The sequence below is a fragment of the Arachis hypogaea genome, chromosome 20, assembly GCF_003086295.3.
Source record: "Arachis hypogaea cultivar Tifrunner chromosome 20, arahy.Tifrunner.gnm2.J5K5, whole genome shotgun sequence".
Classification (NCBI taxonomy): Eukaryota; Viridiplantae; Streptophyta; class Magnoliopsida; order Fabales; family Fabaceae; genus Arachis; species Arachis hypogaea.
The window spans coordinates 112,951,029-112,967,302 of NC_092055.1; the positions used below are offsets into that span (position 1 = coordinate 112,951,029).

At 33.1% G+C, this 16,274-nt stretch overlaps 2 protein-coding genes across 3 annotated transcripts; one reads left to right on the forward strand and one right to left on the reverse strand.

Moving 5' to 3' along the window:
• Positions 1-5,529: 5,529 nt before the first annotated feature.
• On the forward strand, positions 5,530-9,044 carry LOC112782497 (UDP-glucuronate:xylan alpha-glucuronosyltransferase 1). Of its 2 annotated transcripts, none has more exons than XM_025824905.3 (5): positions 5,530-5,666; positions 5,951-6,052; positions 6,899-7,108; positions 7,187-7,803; positions 7,886-9,044. In XM_025824905.3, exons 2-5 carry the CDS (start codon positions 5,988-5,990, stop codon positions 8,914-8,916), a joined length of 1,923 nt encoding a protein of 640 aa, XP_025680690.1. In that variant the 5' UTR covers positions 5,530-5,666; positions 5,951-5,987; the 3' UTR covers positions 8,917-9,044. The 2 variants fall into 2 exon arrangements, with proteins under 2 accessions (XP_025680690.1, XP_025680689.1); XM_025824904.3 differs by having other exon boundaries at positions 5,542-5,666; positions 5,946-6,052.
• Positions 9,045-9,377: 333 nt separating this feature from the next.
• Positions 9,378-12,064, reverse strand: LOC112782499 (probable pectinesterase/pectinesterase inhibitor 51). Its single transcript, XM_025824906.3, has 2 exons — positions 10,615-12,064; positions 9,378-10,410 (listed from the first exon to the last, which is right to left on the reverse strand). The coding sequence occupies exons 1-2, from the start codon at positions 11,621-11,623 to the stop codon at positions 9,725-9,727; spliced, it is 1,695 nt and encodes a 564-aa protein (XP_025680691.1). The 5' UTR covers positions 11,624-12,064; the 3' UTR covers positions 9,378-9,724.
• Positions 12,065-16,274: the final 4,210 nt, after the last annotated feature.

The following is a 16,274-nucleotide window of genomic DNA, read 5'->3' on the forward strand; positions in this document are numbered from 1 at the left end:
CCCTTTTTCACTTAATAACACTTGTTGGTCGTTGAAACAACTTCTGGAGACTTTTTTATTTTTGTCTCGTACCCAGCCACAAGACTTTTTATTTTTATCTCGTAATCCGGCACGAGATATTTTTCAGTTTTATCTCCTGTGCAGTAGAAACAGAAATAGAGTAGAAGAAAGAGAGAGAATCACACCAAGATGTATCCTGGTTCAGCTGCAAAGTGTAATGCAGCCTACATCCAGTCTCCATCACAACAACGATGGAATTTCACTATAATCATCATGATTAAATACACCAATTCTCCCTAGGAACTACCCTTCCTATCCGGGACAAGTCCAGAATCTAAACCCAAATCCTAAACTTGACTTGGTTACTACCAAGCTTTCAACTGCTAAGTGCTAACCCAACTTGCAAGGGGATTCTCACAGAATTATGAAACACAACACAAATGTACAAAGGACCTTTAAGGACATCTATGACTTTTTCTTTTAATTTTGCACTATCTGCCTTTTTTCGCTCTATGACTTTTTCTTACAAACCTCACTGTTTGCCTTTTTCCATGAGACTCAAGATAGACAAAATTAAACAGAAAAATACAAAATGAAAAATATTGAAGGAGAAGAACTTCTGTTAGCTTAGGTAGATATGAGAACTCTGTGTCTTGCACTCTCACTCCTTATTTCAAGCCCTGGCTGTTCTCCCTTATATAGAGGGGGAAGCCTCCACAGTTGAAACCAAATGAACCAAGCTAAACTTCTTCTTCTTCATGCAAAACCGGTTCGGCCAGAGACAGAAGAGAGATAATCGAATGCTAAAACCAACATGCAATTACCTCTGAGTCTTTCTTTTGCACCAAACTCTACCAATCCGAGCCCTCCATCTTGTCTTGCACTCCAAAAAAGATCCCTAGCTCTTGATGAGTTCTTTGATGCATGACAACTCCTCCTGCTCCACTTTTGCTTCCTCCTTCACGTAGCCTCCCTAGCTACCTTCTGTGATGAGTGAACCCAAAAGCAGAGACGAGCCATCCCTCAAGGATCTTCTTCTTCTGACTAAAATCTTCTTCATCCATTTTTGGTATGGAGAGGTTGAGCTTACTTCACAAAATCTTACCTCCTTTGGTGAAGATCTCAGCCACAATATACTTTTTGTTTTCTTTTTCTTGCCATCATTACAATGGTCTTGTTGCTTGCTTCTTCTTCTCTGCGGTAGCTTGCCATAGCTTCCATGCTTTCTCTGTGAAAAGACCGAAAGAGAAGAAAGAGTAGAGAGAGAAGAGAGAGTAAAAAGGAAAGCATTCAATGGATTTAATAAATTAAAATGAATTAATTTACTTCCCTTTGTTTTAGATAGCGTGCTTCATTAAGGCAATCAATCAAATCAATAGCAATTTCTCTCTCATGGTTCCCAATGCAAGTTAATTCAAATTAATTGAATTTGAAATCCACCACATGATGGAAATGAGATCCGCTGGAAGCATGAAGCAAAACATTTACTTTCTCTTAAAATTGGTTTCGGACCAAGCCTTGGGTTTTTCAACTAAAATTTGAGTTGGGCTAATATTAATGTTAATAGAATCTGGCCCATTAACAAATTATTGATTCAGCTAAACAATTTAACCAAGACTGAAAGTAAAGTTCATATTTGGACTTACAACAATTTTTCTTTTCTTTTCGATCCAATCAAAACCTGCACAACAAAATTATTTTAATTAACATATATGAATTAAAATTAAATTACTAATTTTACAATTAATTGTTTTAATAATGTTTAGTCATCACTAATTTTAATTTAATTTTAATTTAATTTTAATTTAGAGTTTTCAAACTCATCGATAAGTACAATATAATTTCTATAATGAATTGGTGAAATGAGAGTTAGTTGACACAAGACATCTTATATTTCTTGTTTTATCGATCGTTTCAAAAGTTAAAACATTTTGTTATATTATTACATGCAGGTTCATCTACTTATCGTTAATTATTGAGTAAATATTTTTTTGACCCTTGACTATTTATTCCAAAAACAAAACAGTCATTTATAATCTAAAATTTTTATTCGGTCTTTAATAGTTAAAATAATTAGTTTAAGCAATTCCTGATAAATCAGTAGATCATCGTTTACAAGAATTACTTAGATCAATTATTTAAATCATTAAAAACTTATTAAAAATTTTTGAATTATACAAAACTGCTTTATGTTTTTCAAACAAATAATCAAAAATCGAAAAAAATATTTACTTTTAATTATTTGTTCTTCTATACGTAAACAACCAACATCTAATTTTAGGTTTTTGAATATCATTCTTGGTAATGTACACAAAATAAATATGAAGAAAAATGTTATATTTTTTACTTCCGTATATATATTTTTTATTTTTAGTAAAAGATTAATAAAAGAAGAAAAAATAAAAATTTTATCTTTCATATCATCAAAAAATATAAAAATAAATATAATACAATAATTATAAGAAAAAGTAAATCTTATTAAAAACATAGTAGATTTGAGGGGAAAAAGCCTAACTTATTTATACTTTATTTATGGTTAATCCTATCCCTTTGTTAGAATTCTTGTTCGCCATTGTGTATCAGTCAATTATTACTATATTATATGTAACGAATCGTAAATGTAAATGCATTGGGTTGGCAGGCATACGTAACGATGGGTGCAAGGCTTCCATTGGCAATTTGGCATAGCCTCTCCTCCAATCATTACCATACAAATCTGTTCAGTTATAACACTGCCACCTGTTCAGCCTAGTTCAGGGTTTGATTTTACTAAAAATGATTGTGGGCGGTGCCACTAATAATAATGTTTTAAACTTTGCATTAGTCATATTAAACTGTTTACTAGATAATGGAATTTCATCCTAACCCCAATGCTAAATCCTCCGCCGTATGTCTTAACTTAAGTGCAAAGACTAGAGAAGAGAATGGTAAGTAGACAAGGGAACAAGGGTGGTTAGTTATATATTGCAATAATGCTTTCAATCTTTTGGATATAATAATTAGCTAACTTTTCCAATTTAAAATACTGCATGCACTCTAAAAATCAGTTGCTAAATTAATTACAGTATTGTGTATTTATGTATAAATATATATTATTTAATTTATTTTTAAAATATATTTTATATTTTAATATGTATTATATTTTTATTAATGACTAATTTTATGATTAATTTTTAATATACACTTAGTATATATATTTTTAATCGTTGCATTCTTGACTAATTTTGAAAGTGTTAAGACCATATAGGGTTTGGTGAAATAGTCCGTGAAAGGACACTTAAACCAATGTCATCAATTAATTTGAAGTGTGATTATTGATTATAATCATGCTATTATAACTTATAATAACAACAATATGGAAACACATGGAACATAATTAAAAAAAAAAAAAAAATAGTGCCATGTGTTGTTGTCTGTGGTAGCTAATTAGGTGTTTGACGTTGCCACACAAATTTCTTCAAATGGAGATGAACTTCATTGCTAGCCATTAAATATGAAGGCAAAAGATTATAATAATGATAGGAATGTTTACCTACAATCCATGATTCATGAAATTAATTAACAGTCAGACATTTTTCTAATAGTTTAGGTAACATATATATTCTAAAAATAGATGACCAATTAATTTTTTATAAAAGATATATAAATTTAAATTTCTAAAATTTTTACTATACTTTTATTAAGACAAAAAATTTAAAAATTTCTACTAATGTTTTTAACACTTGTCTAATGCATAAATTGACTACCTAATGAAATAAGGTTTAATTACTCTGTTGGTTCTATAGTTTCGTAAAATTTTCAATTAGCTTCTTATATTTTTTTTTTTTTTAATTGAATCTTTGTGCCAAATTTTTTTTTTTCAATTAAGCCCCTCTTAGTAGTAATTGGCTTAATTTTATAGGGATCCAACTAAAAAAAAAATTTGGTACAGAGACCTAAATGGCTAAATAAAAGGAAAAAAATAGTGTAGGGACTTAATTAAAAAAAATTTGGTGCAAGGACTCAATTAAAAAAAAAATATAAGGATCTAATTAAAAATTTTGTAAAACTATAGAGACCAACAGAATAATTAAACCATGAAATAATGATTCCGGGTAAGGTACCTATGTAAAGTCCTATAGGCTAGGATATATAGGATCAAATAAAAGTAAAAAGCATTCACAATTCAAAGGAATGATTTGTAGATTCTGGTAAAAACACGAATAATTAAGTTTTCCTGTTTGGCAAGGGATATATATAGGATTGGGACAAGTGGTCACCTTTACTCTAAATCCAATAAACAATTGTTTTCATTAACCTAATCTCCAGCAAGAAGCAACAACGCTCGCTAAAACGACAATCTTTTTTTTTTTTAGGTTCTAATATATCTGATGTGCTTTTAAATAACATAACAAAATTTGATTTAATGGTGGACCAAATTAAATGATGGCCAAAAGAACAAGTTGATGGTTCAAGATAATAGAGGTGAATGCATGTAATAATTAAACCTACTTGCTATTTTATCTTCCTCTTGGCATAATAGGAACCTTTAATGTTAGATTATTGCTATTTGCTTTTGGTGAAAAATTATTGTGAGTTTTATTGCTCCAAGTTTGATTTGCAATTTGTACTTGAAATCACTTAAAAGATATTAGAAGCCACAACGCCATGATGTACACTTTTTCTAAGTATTGACTCCATTGCCATTAATTAATCAATCAAGTATTATTTTTGGCGTCTATCAATCAAGTGTATACATATATGCAAACTAATTTATATTGTTTCTAATAAAATTTAGACATTTAAATAAGATATATTTATGAGCATTAGTACAGATAATAAATATACCGTAATGCTACATGGTCAAATTATTTTAGTAATTAAATTTAACTAAGTCTAATAATTTATTAGCACAATAAAAATTAATTAAAAAAACAAAGACAAAAAAAATTGGTTGAATTTGATTATTAAAATAATTTGTTCTTTATTATTATTTTTTATAAATATATATCTATTGAGTTATCTAAGGGTTGAGTTAATATATTTATAGATTATCTACTAAATAAATTTTGATAGTAGCATAGAAAATTTTGACTTCACATTTTTATGAACATATTAATTCTAAATATTTACCGTATATACTAATTTCCATTCACTTAGATATTATATATACAAATGGAAGATATTAAACTTTATTCTTTTAGAATAGAAAGTAAATATCCCATAAAAAAAAATGAAAGTTAACATTTTTGAATATACTAATTAACCTTCACTGTTATAAGAATAATGGGGGCATGTCTTGTATATGTATATGATGGTGCCTTTGCCCTTTTGGACTACACTTATGAGTTGTTTCCGTCATAAAGAGTAGAAGTGTAAAGCGAAATGGTATTTACTCATCCTCCAATAAGAAAACTGAAATATTATAATATATATCAAAGAAGGAGAAAATATATAGGAATAGTGAAGGAAAAGGAAGAGAGATGAGGTAGAGAGAGTTGGTGAGCACCAAATAGAACTAGAATGAAACTGAAAGACAAAGAAATGATTATTCTGAAACAAGTTACTTTCACTTATATCTCATCACTCTCTATATTGGCTTCAAACTCCCCCCACAACTCCATCTCCTCAGGATCAAGATTCTCTCTCTCTCTCTCTCTCTCTCTCTCTAACCTCCAAACTTAAAGGTTTGTGTGTTAATTAGTTCCCTTTTTGTATGCTTCATCACAAAACAACAACATCATTTATGTGTTTCAAGTTTATTAAATTAAACCGCATGGAGTTGTAAATTTAGACAGTGTACTATGTTGTAGTAGTCATTGCCTTTCTCGTCTTCTTACACTAATCTTTCACTCACATTGATGTAATAACAAATCATGTACACCAAAAGATGGTTCTATGGGAACTTATCTTATTTGATTTTCAGCAATTTGATTGATCCGTTTTCTTGTTATCAATTGAAATAGATCAGATGTTGGTTGCATGCAACTGTAGCTGAAACTGAATGAATGAGAGGAACAATGGGAAATTCTCCTCATGCTGTTGAACCTCGACACCGTTTGCCTGCAACCATGTGAGTTTAACCAACATTCTTCATCACATTTTCTTTTTTCTAAGGATCATATAATAATATTCACAAATTATTTGCTAAGGATGAATCAGGTTCTTGTTCAATTCCCAGATCTAGCTGTTAATATTATTGTTCCATGCATGCAAATACTATATAAGATTTTTAGTAGTATTCCATAGTGTTGTAAAATCCTTTTCAAACGGCAGAGGGACCTACGCGTAGAGTTAGCTTTTTTGTGTCATTCATCTCTCACTCTTCATATCTTCAAGAAAATAAATGATGATGACATTTTATCACATTATTTACAATATAATCCAATAAGGAACCAGAATTCTAATTCTCTCTCTCTCTCTCTCTCTATATATATATATATAGCCAAGTGGCCCAATACCTTTCTACGGTGGTTGCAACAACTTACATTGGATTTTAGTCTTGTCCAATTTTTAGTACAAGAGAGACATATATCATTATTGATTAAAACTAACTCTATGATTTCATTTCCATGTCAAACTTTCTCATCAATCAATAATCAAATTCTTTACAATCTGTCCACGAAAAATAGAAGTGCAGTAATTAATAGTTTTTCTCTCCATATATGCTCTTCATTGTGTATGAAAAGAGTCCATATTCCACCAAAAAATATATTTATATATATAATATAATGCTTTTATTGATGTAAAATTGATCATGGGCAGTTAGTACTTTGATGAATCGATCCAAAATGAATTCGTGATTTTTTTGGTAACAATGCAATATCGAATAGAATACACATTTTGAAATCTTAGAAGCTGCGAAAGAATATAGTAATTAACTCTGTGTGAATAATATAGTAATTATTATGTGGTACAGTGAAGATTTATACAAACGAAGATTGCCAAAAAATAACAAAGCAAAAGAGGTAGAGAAACCATTCCATTTAACTGTACAAGATAGGAGCTCAAGATGCAAGTTCTCATTCTTAAAACTTCTGTTATTGGTAACCATTTGTGGAACTTTTGTAACACTCCTCTACTCTCCAGAGGTCTACAATACCACCCATTTAACAACCTCTGGCTCTGTGTAAGTCTTCAAATTCAAATGCAAGATCTAATTTCGTTTAATCTTCCAGTAAATGGATGACTAATTTTTTGTGTACAGGTGGTTATGGGGTGGGTCGGATCCTAGATATATGGCGAATGTAGATACTCGTTTGAGTGATATCGTGAAAATCACCAAGAAATTAACAGGGAAAGATAAAGTTCAGGGCATTGGGCTTGTGAATTTCAACAAGACAGAGATAAGTGGTTTTGAGAATCTTAATCCTGATGCTACACATGTTGAATTGCACTTGGAGTATGCTGCAAGAAATGTGACATGGGAGTCCCTATACCCCGAATGGATCGATGAGGAAGAAGAGGAGGAAGTTCCCGTTTGCCCCTCACTGCCAAGTCTGAGGTCTCCCGGCATACGACTTAATCTCATCGCCGTCAAGCTTCCTTGCCGGAAAGGTGTTGGCAAGAATTGGTCTAGAGATGTTGCTCGTTTGCATCTTCAGCTCGCCGCTGCTCGCCTTGCAGCCTCTTTTAAAGGAAACTACACTGTGCATGTTCTGTTTGTTACCGATTGCTTCCCAATGCCGAATCTGTTTACCTGCAAAGAACTTGTTGGACGCGAAGGAAATGCATGGTTATACAGACCAAACTTGAGTGTTTTGAGACAAAAGGTTCAACTTCCTGTAGGATCCTGTGAACTCACAATTCCTATGAGGGGCAAAGGTCAGTTGTATTCTATACCAAATGGCTTAAACACTAAGTGATTTGGAGTTTGATGTTTGTAGCGTGATTGTGTTGGAAACAGAGTTGGTTTACAATGGAAATGCTGAGAGAGAAGCGTACGCAACAATTCTGCATTCAGCACATGTTTATGTGTGTGGAGCAATCGCGGCGGCGCAAAGCATCCGCATGGCCGGATCAAGTCGAGACCTTGTTATACTTGTTGATGAGACAATAAGTGGATATCACAGAAGTGGTTTGGAAGCAGCAGGGTGGAAAGTCAGGACAATAAAGAGGATCAGAAACCCCAAAGCCGAAAAGGATGCTTACAATGAATGGAACTACAGCAAGTTCCGCTTATGGCAACTAACAGATTATGACAAGATAATATTCATAGATGCAGATTTGCTCATACTAAGAAACATAGATTTCCTATTTGCCATGCCGGAAATCACTGCTACTGGAAACAATGCCACGCTTTTCAACTCTGGAGTCATGCTGGTTGAGCCATCAAATTGCACATTCCAGCTCCTAATGGATCACATAAACGAGATTGAATCTTACAATGGAGGAGACCAGGGATACCTGAATGAGATATTCACATGGTGGCATAGGATTCCAAGACACATGAACTTCTTGAAGCATTTCTGGATCGGCGACGAAGAAGAGAAGAAAAAAATGAAAACCATGCTGTTTGGTGCCGAGCCTCCAATCCTCTATGTTCTTCACTACCTAGGCTTGAAGCCTTGGTTATGCTTCCGCGACTATGATTGCAACTGGAACTTTGACATATTCCATGAGTTTGCGAGCGACGTTGCGCACGCCAAGTGGTGGAAGGTGCATGATGCAATGCCTGAGGTTCTGCAACAATTCTGTTTGCTGCCATCAAAGCAAAAGGCGCAGTTAGAATGGGATCGGAGACAAGCCGAGACAGCAAACTACACAGATGGCCACTGGAGACTCAAAATTAAAGATCCTCGGTTGAAGAAATGTATCGATAATTTGTGCCATTGGAAGAGCATGTTGAGGCACTGGGGAGAGACAAATTGGACTGATGATGAGTCTTACCATCCAACACCACCTGCCATTACTACATCATCTCTTTCTGCTTTGTAACTTGCTGGATTTGACTCCTTCTCTTAGTAGTGTTAGGAGACAAAAAGGAATCAAGCAAATTTTGTTTCCTCCAGTTTTAGAGGAATTGAGCTGAATAAATCAAAATACGATTCTCGTGCTGTTAAACACACTATTGTTTCAACTTTTAACCAATACCGTATGGTTATAAGTTTCTTAAGCAAGTGAATATGAATACAGAGATAGGTAATCAACCCCACCCACCATTTCGGACCCTATTTATTTAAGTAAGCCAGCAGAGGGGCACGTGAATCAATTAATCTATAGCATGTGAATTGCTATTTTTTATATAAATATACATGTCCAAAATCCAAATGACTTGTGGGTTATCCTTCCTTATTATCTTTTATTTGTTACATTATTGGATGGAAAGCTTTGTGGAATCTACTAATTAATTTAGTTGGCCCGATCATATGATTTCTTGCGAAAAAGGAACCATCATGTAAAAAGAATATAAATAGATCTCATTATACTTGGAACCTCTCCAAATGGCTTCTGAAATCATATTGTATTGGTAATTACAAAGGGGATGTAAACAACAAACAAAAATGCCATGTAAACACCAATAACCAGCCACCAAATCAGTCACTATGTATTTGTGTATAAATACATGAGTAGTTTAATTTATTTTTAGTATATAGTTTGTATTTAAATGTATATTCTACCCTGATAGTTGATTTTGGTGCATACCTAACATGATTGAACAAAAAAAATGCAAAATTTTTTCCCCATTACGATCAATGCCTCCTCCTCTCCCTTGCTCTATCATCCCTCTCCTAAGATGAGCTAATCACAGAGATGACGGAATCCAATGAGTTCCTTGAATGAAATTCTGAGCTGAGTAAGTATCCACATGCTCACTGGGGATCCTGCTGCTCCATGGAACTCTTTTAGCCAAATTCGAACCGGGTCCTGAGTTCTCGAATTCTCCATAGTATAGCGTCAACAGCGCAAAGTCCCCGCTCCAAGGCATCCAACCCTCCGGTGCAATCAGGGCTTCCAAGGTTGAATGAATGAATACTGTCCTAGCATACTCCTTCCATGGCCTACCTAGATAGTTCTTGTGTGCTTGAGGCTTGCTGTGATACAATGCCATATATTCCTCAGTGCCATTAAACGAGCAGTTCCAGAAAACAAAGCCGGTCGACTGACCAGGGTCCGTCCTGCCCTGTGCCGTGATGGCATTGGTCTCTCCCTTCTCCGGATCGACTATCCTCGGCTTGACCAGGATTTCACAGTCTTGGAAGATTGACGCCGAATTTCCGAAGATGAAATCCACATTGCCAATGATCCGGCAATTTTTGTAAAACTGGCGCAGGGTTTGAGCATAGAGTGTGTCCTGGTTGCCAATGAACTCACAATTCTCAATGACGGAAAGATCACTGTCCGATCGGAAGGCCACCGCCTGGTGCGCGTCAGCACCAGCCGTGTTCTGGATGGTGAGATCCTTGGCCATGAATCCATCCCCAAGAACCCCTGCCAAAACAACAATTTGCCAAGCCATTGACAATAATTCATGCTCAAATTCAGGGTTTTAATCATCACGCAAAGATTGTGTAAGTGACTTATAAGATAAATTAGTAACGATACAAATACATAAATGAAACTTTGTATAAGATATAAGATATTTTGATACAAATTAAACAAAAAAAAAAAGAAAAGAAAAGAAAAAGAACTCACCGACGGTGGCTGAGTGATAGGTTGACATTCCAGGCATAAGCCCAACGCTGCGGGAACCGGTGATGATGGTTTTGCCCATTCCATCGCCCAAGAACACCACATTCTTCTTCTTCGGCGGAACCCTGACCTTCTCTTCATATACCCCTTCCTTTATGTAAATCACGAACATCCGTTCTCCGACCTTAAGGTTATCCGGCGCCGCGTGAACCGCCTCCTGCACCGTCCTGTAACAACCATCCCCGTTCTTGCAAACGGTAGCGTCTGGCGTCAATTTCGACGGCACTCCTAATTTATATCCCGATCCGAACCCTCCCGAAGCGACCGGTGGCTCCCAGAAGCCGTTACGCTCCGTTAACGGCGGCCTCCATGAAGCGGTGTCGTTGCCGAAGAGGTCGTAGGATGCGACCATGCTGAGGGCGTTGCTGGTGATGTAGGTAAGGGAATCTACAAAAACCATCGCCTCCGCGACGGAGAGGGTGTCGTTGGCGTACTTGAGGCTGGACCAGCAACCGTACTGGTAGGCCAAGGAGGCGCTGAGCCATGCGCGGGCGTCTTTTGTGGCATTCCGGGGGATGGCGTCGGCGGCGAGGAAAGTGCGGCGGCGGGAGTAGCGGAGGATCTGAATGCAGGTCTTGGCCGCGGTGGCGCGGGTGCGGTTGCTGGCGATGGAGTCCTCGTAGAGGGAGGAGATCATGGTGATGGCATCGTGGAGTTTGGTGTAGGAAGAATTAATGGCGGACTGGACGAGCTCGACTGGGGTTGGGTCAGGATTTGTTTGGGTCATGGAACTGAGCGTGGTGTGGCATATGAGAGGGAAGCGCGTGGCCTTGCATGCTTGAAGGACAGGGAGGGAGGGGGTAAGTTGGGCGTTGGAGGATGAAAGAAAGAGGGAGAGGAAGATGCAGAGCGAGAGGGAGAGGAGGGAAGCCATGGAGAGGATGAGAATGGTGGATCTCGTTATTGGGAACAAGAAGCTCAATATGACGGGTTTATGAGGTTTTCTCTTCATCCTCAACTTGGGTTGAATTTTAGGAGGTTTTATTTTAGGGTGCTATAATTAATTAGCCCATCTGGTGCTGTCGTTAAAAATAATCAATGTGCTGTTGCATTCCAAATTTGGATCCGCCATTATTTGTTCTTATTCTTCCTCTTCTGTTTCTGCTGCTTCTGCTACTTAATTACTGTGTCCCCTGTTACTGTTGGAGAGTAGAAACTCAGTGTGTTTGACCGGCCATGTGGACTTGGCGTTGGCGGGATCCCTATTCTGCTATTCAACACAAATGGCAACGAAAGGATAAGATTATAGACCGGATCTCAATTTAGATTTGCCATCTCATTCGGTAACTAAATATAAACGACCCCAGATTCCACCTTAAAGTTTGACCACTTTCTCGCGGCTAAAATATTTTAATATGGAACATTTTTTAGAGTTATGCCTCAAGATGGGGCTGAATTGTATTATGCGGGGATGGGGATGGGGATGTTTAAGCTTTTCGCAGTGGGCGGAAAGAAATTTTTTTTATTTTTACGGTGGAAAGGATGACTTTTGTTTTTTTATTTTTTTTATTAAGAAGATTCGAACCCACAATTTTTTAGACGAGTATAGAAAGTTTATATTATTTGAGGATACTTTTTTTAATAAAAAAATATTGATATTTTTGTTAAAAATGGAATTATTTGGTGTAATTACAGGTGGGTGGGGAATGGATCATCTCAATTTTTAAAAAAAATTAAGAGTGTAAAGTGTGATCTTTAACCTTCCATTGCTCTCTCATATTTATTTTTGGTCTCACTTATAAAACTAATGGTGAGAGATCACACTTTACTCCTTCAATTATTAAAAAAAATAGAAATGATCCATTCCATATGGGTGGATGGATTTTGTAGATGAGAAGTTAACACAGTGGAGGCGTGTTAAACACGTAGGGGTACGACGTGTTGAATATTTCGAGAATACTGTAGTACATTTCAAATGTCAATCAATATACAAACAAATAGAAACGGACCCAAGAACAACAATGAGGGGGCACTTGCCCCCAGTGTGTTTTTATTTTTATTTTTAAATTTAGTTATATATAATGTGTCTTCACTTCAAATTTTAAATGACTCAACTACAAATAAACTAAACTCAATGAGTTAAAGTCTCAAATTTATTTTTTTATTTCTTTATCATTTTGACTATTATTTAACCTAATCAAATTTAGTTTTTGTGCCGTCACTCCTTTATTTCCTTAAATCCTTTTCTTATTTTTATATTTTCAACCTTTTTTTTGTTCCTTATTTAATGGTCATCTTCTCTTCATCAAAAGATAAATTTTAAATTTCCCATTTTTTTATATATCTCTCCATGACTCTATATATCTTTCAATTTCATTGTTTCTCTTTTAAATATTTTCAATTGCAAATTTTAATTCAAACAATTATGATTTAGGAATTAATCTAATATTTTATTTTCTTAATAACTTTATATATTTTATTTTATTTTCAATTTATTCATCCTCATTACTTATTTTTTTTATCTTTTGTTCTATTATATGTACCTATGTTGCATATAAAATTTTAAAATGAATTAATTAATTTACTAATTTTGAATATATTTTTTATTTTTAGAAATAATAATGAAAAATATTTTAATTACAATACATAATTAAACAGAAGCATAAAATCTTTCATCTAACATTATATCAAAATTAAATTAAAAAATATATAACAAATTTAATTATTTTAAAAAAAGAAAGAAAAAAACTGTAAATTATATTTATATTATTTTATATAAACATACTTTTCATATACAAATTTAATTTTTTTTAGTATTTATATATAATTTTAGTTTTAAATTATAAATACTAGTGTATCGTTAGGTGCTAATGTGCCAATTGATTCAATCTTTTATTATTAAATGTGTATAAAAAAATTAGTTAGGATAATAAGTTGAGAAAGTTTAGGAGGTCAGCACTTTTATTAAAATTTGGCCAGCACTTAACCAGCAAAAGAAAAGTAAGTAATCCCACATCATTGAATGAAATTTCACACCATTAAAAATATTAATGATGGCTACAAATCACAAAACTTGGTAGCCCCTAACACTCTTCAAATAAATTATCTATAATTTAATTAAAATATTTTAAGTTCAAATTTTAGAAATAAAAAAAATATTTTTTTATAAATTATATATAATGAATAGTATTTTAAAAATAAAAGTGTTCACTAATTCTTTTTAATTTTTATATCTCCATATAATTAATAATGTTTAACAAAATTTATTTTAGTATATATATTTTTGCCCCCAATTCTAAAATTTTCTGGGTCCGTCACCGCAAACAAAACACCATTTCCACTTCTATATTAAAAATATTTTCTGGCCATGTTGGTTATAATTCATTGGCGATAATTTTTATTTTTATTTTTTTAAATTTTGTTTCAATATATCTTGCAAATGTGAGATGATTTTAAATTTTTTTAATAATATAAATAAAACTTGTACCATTAGTGTGATATTACTATAATAGTTCTTAGTAAGTTTAACTGCTTAGTGTGTTTAGATTAAAGTTTGTAAATGAGAGTTTGTATAAAATTAATTTTGTAAAATTAATTTTAGTTAAAAATAAATTGGTATTAACTTGATTTATGTTTGACAACTTTATATCAAAATATATTGTAATAAAATATATATTGTTTAAAATTACTTTTAAGTAAAAATTTACTAAAAATAATATGAATTTAAATAATTATTTTATATTATTTTATTATTTTAATTTAAATATTTAAATAAATTTTATGAATCAATTTTGTAATAAAAATTAATATTAATTATTAAATTAAAAATAACATATAAAAATAGACAAAATATATTTTATATCAAAAACAAAAATAATATATCAAAATATAGTTTATTAAATTATATTACTCATATTTTTTTATTATTGTCAGTATTTTTTTATTTAATGTTATTTTAGACTATAAATTTTAATTATTTATAATTTTATTATTAGTTATAATTAATTTTTTATTTACGTAGTTTTTTTAATGAGATCAATAATTTATATTATAACAAAATTACAATAATAAACTAATATACAAGAATTACACTTACAAATTTTAACCCAAACAAAAAAAATTTAAGCAAACAAAAAATAAAAATTTTATAAAAAATATAATTATATATTTAAAAGATTTGAGTACTAAAGAGACTACAAAAAAAGAAATAAATGATAGAATTGATAAGAAAAAAATAAATCCAATCCCATGATTCTCTCAAGACATAGAAATGTGTTTTTTTTTAAAGACATTACGTGTGTCATATTGTTGTTGGACAAATTATTGATAAACCAGAACAAAATCGATTTATTATAACAACAACAATAAATCTAATTGTTCATATTATAATTATTAGATCCGATTTGATCCGATCGGTTTACATAATCTGACCAAAATCATGCTTGAATTTTTTAAGAAAAAGATAAATATGTCCGTAATTTTTTACTTCGCAAACATTTAAATCCATAAAAATTTAAAAATACAATTGGGTCCCTAAAAAAAATCTAACCCTAGATCATTGCCCTAACCCAAGCCCAAGCCCAATCTCAATGTGTCACCCATCTCTGAATCTGACCCAAAAAAATCCTAGCCCTCAACATTTCCTTCGTCTCCCTTTCCCACTAAAGTTCAAGCACTCTCATCTCTCTGCTCACTAGCTCTTGCAAACTCAAGCTTTCTCCCTCTCTCATCTCCGATCTCGCACTCAAGGTTCTCGTCGCTCTCCGTGTCGCCAGCGTCACCATGTCGCACTCAATCGCGCTCGTACGTCTTTCCTGAGCTCGTTGTCACCGGCGACAAAAGCAGCCAGTTCCGAGACTGATCGTCGGTGTCGCTCCATGTCTCCTTACCGTCTCGCACTTAGTCGTGCGCCTTCTCGTGCTCGTCGTTACCGACGGCAGAAGTAGCCGATTCCGAGGTTGGTCGACGTTGTCGTCTTCTTACTTTGAATCCCGTCGCCAGCTTCCTCCCCGCCCTCAGATTTCTTCGCCTAATCAAAATTTGGTCCTCGATTTGGTGATTTTCAATAATTTTTTTTTTTCAGTTTTGTTGCCTTAATTTATCATTGCACTTTAATTTTAATTTGTTGCTGAAAATATCACTGAACTATTTTTTTTTTTGCTGAAAATATCATTGACGTGAATTTGTTATTATTTATAACCATCAAACCTTGAATAATTTGTTGAGAAAGTTTTTTTGTTGCATAAAATTATTACTAAGATAAATTTTGTACTGATTATCATCCATGAAGCTTGAATTTATTGCTGTCTTGTTCAAATAATTATTTAGCTAAATATTTTTTTACTAAAAATGTGAGTTAAATTTATTAGTGATTTAACTTTAAATTTGTTGTTGTTTTGCTTTAGATAATCACTTAGTATATAAAAATGAATGTTAAAGGGAGATCACTGCTAAAAAAGACAAGAGGGTCATAGACATAGCATTGATTAGTATATATTTTTGAAGATGTTAAAGTAAATTATGGGATATTTGATATATTTGTTCCTTTCTAACTGAGCAATCTAAGTATTCAGAGTAACTTAATATTACATAAGATAAGTAAATTCTATGAATGCATAGAAGATGATTTCACGTCACTTTACTAAATTCAATTGGATTAGTTG

What these genes read in the sequence shown, in the direction of transcription:
- LOC112782497 (XM_025824905.3), top strand. Translation starts at nt 5,988, where the DNA reads ATGAGAGGAACAATGGGAAATTCTCCTCATGCTGTTGAACCTCGACAC. An exon ending in CACCGTTTGCCTGCAACCAT is followed by an intron (nt 6,053 to 6,898) that starts GTGAGTTTAACC and finishes TATGTGGTACAG; the next exon opens with TGAAGATTTATACAAACGAA. An exon ending in TTAACAACCTCTGGCTCTGT is followed by an intron (nt 7,109 to 7,186) that starts GTAAGTCTTCAA and finishes TTTTGTGTACAG; the next exon opens with GTGGTTATGGGGTGGGTCGG.
- LOC112782499 (XM_025824906.3), bottom strand. Translation starts at nt 11,623, where the DNA reads ATGAAGAGAAAACCTCATAAACCCGTCATATTGAGCTTCTTGTTCCCA. An exon ending in CTATCACTCAGCCACCGTCG is followed by an intron (nt 10,411 to 10,614) that starts GTGAGTTCTTTT and finishes TTGTTTTGGCAG; the next exon opens with GGGTTCTTGGGGATGGATTC.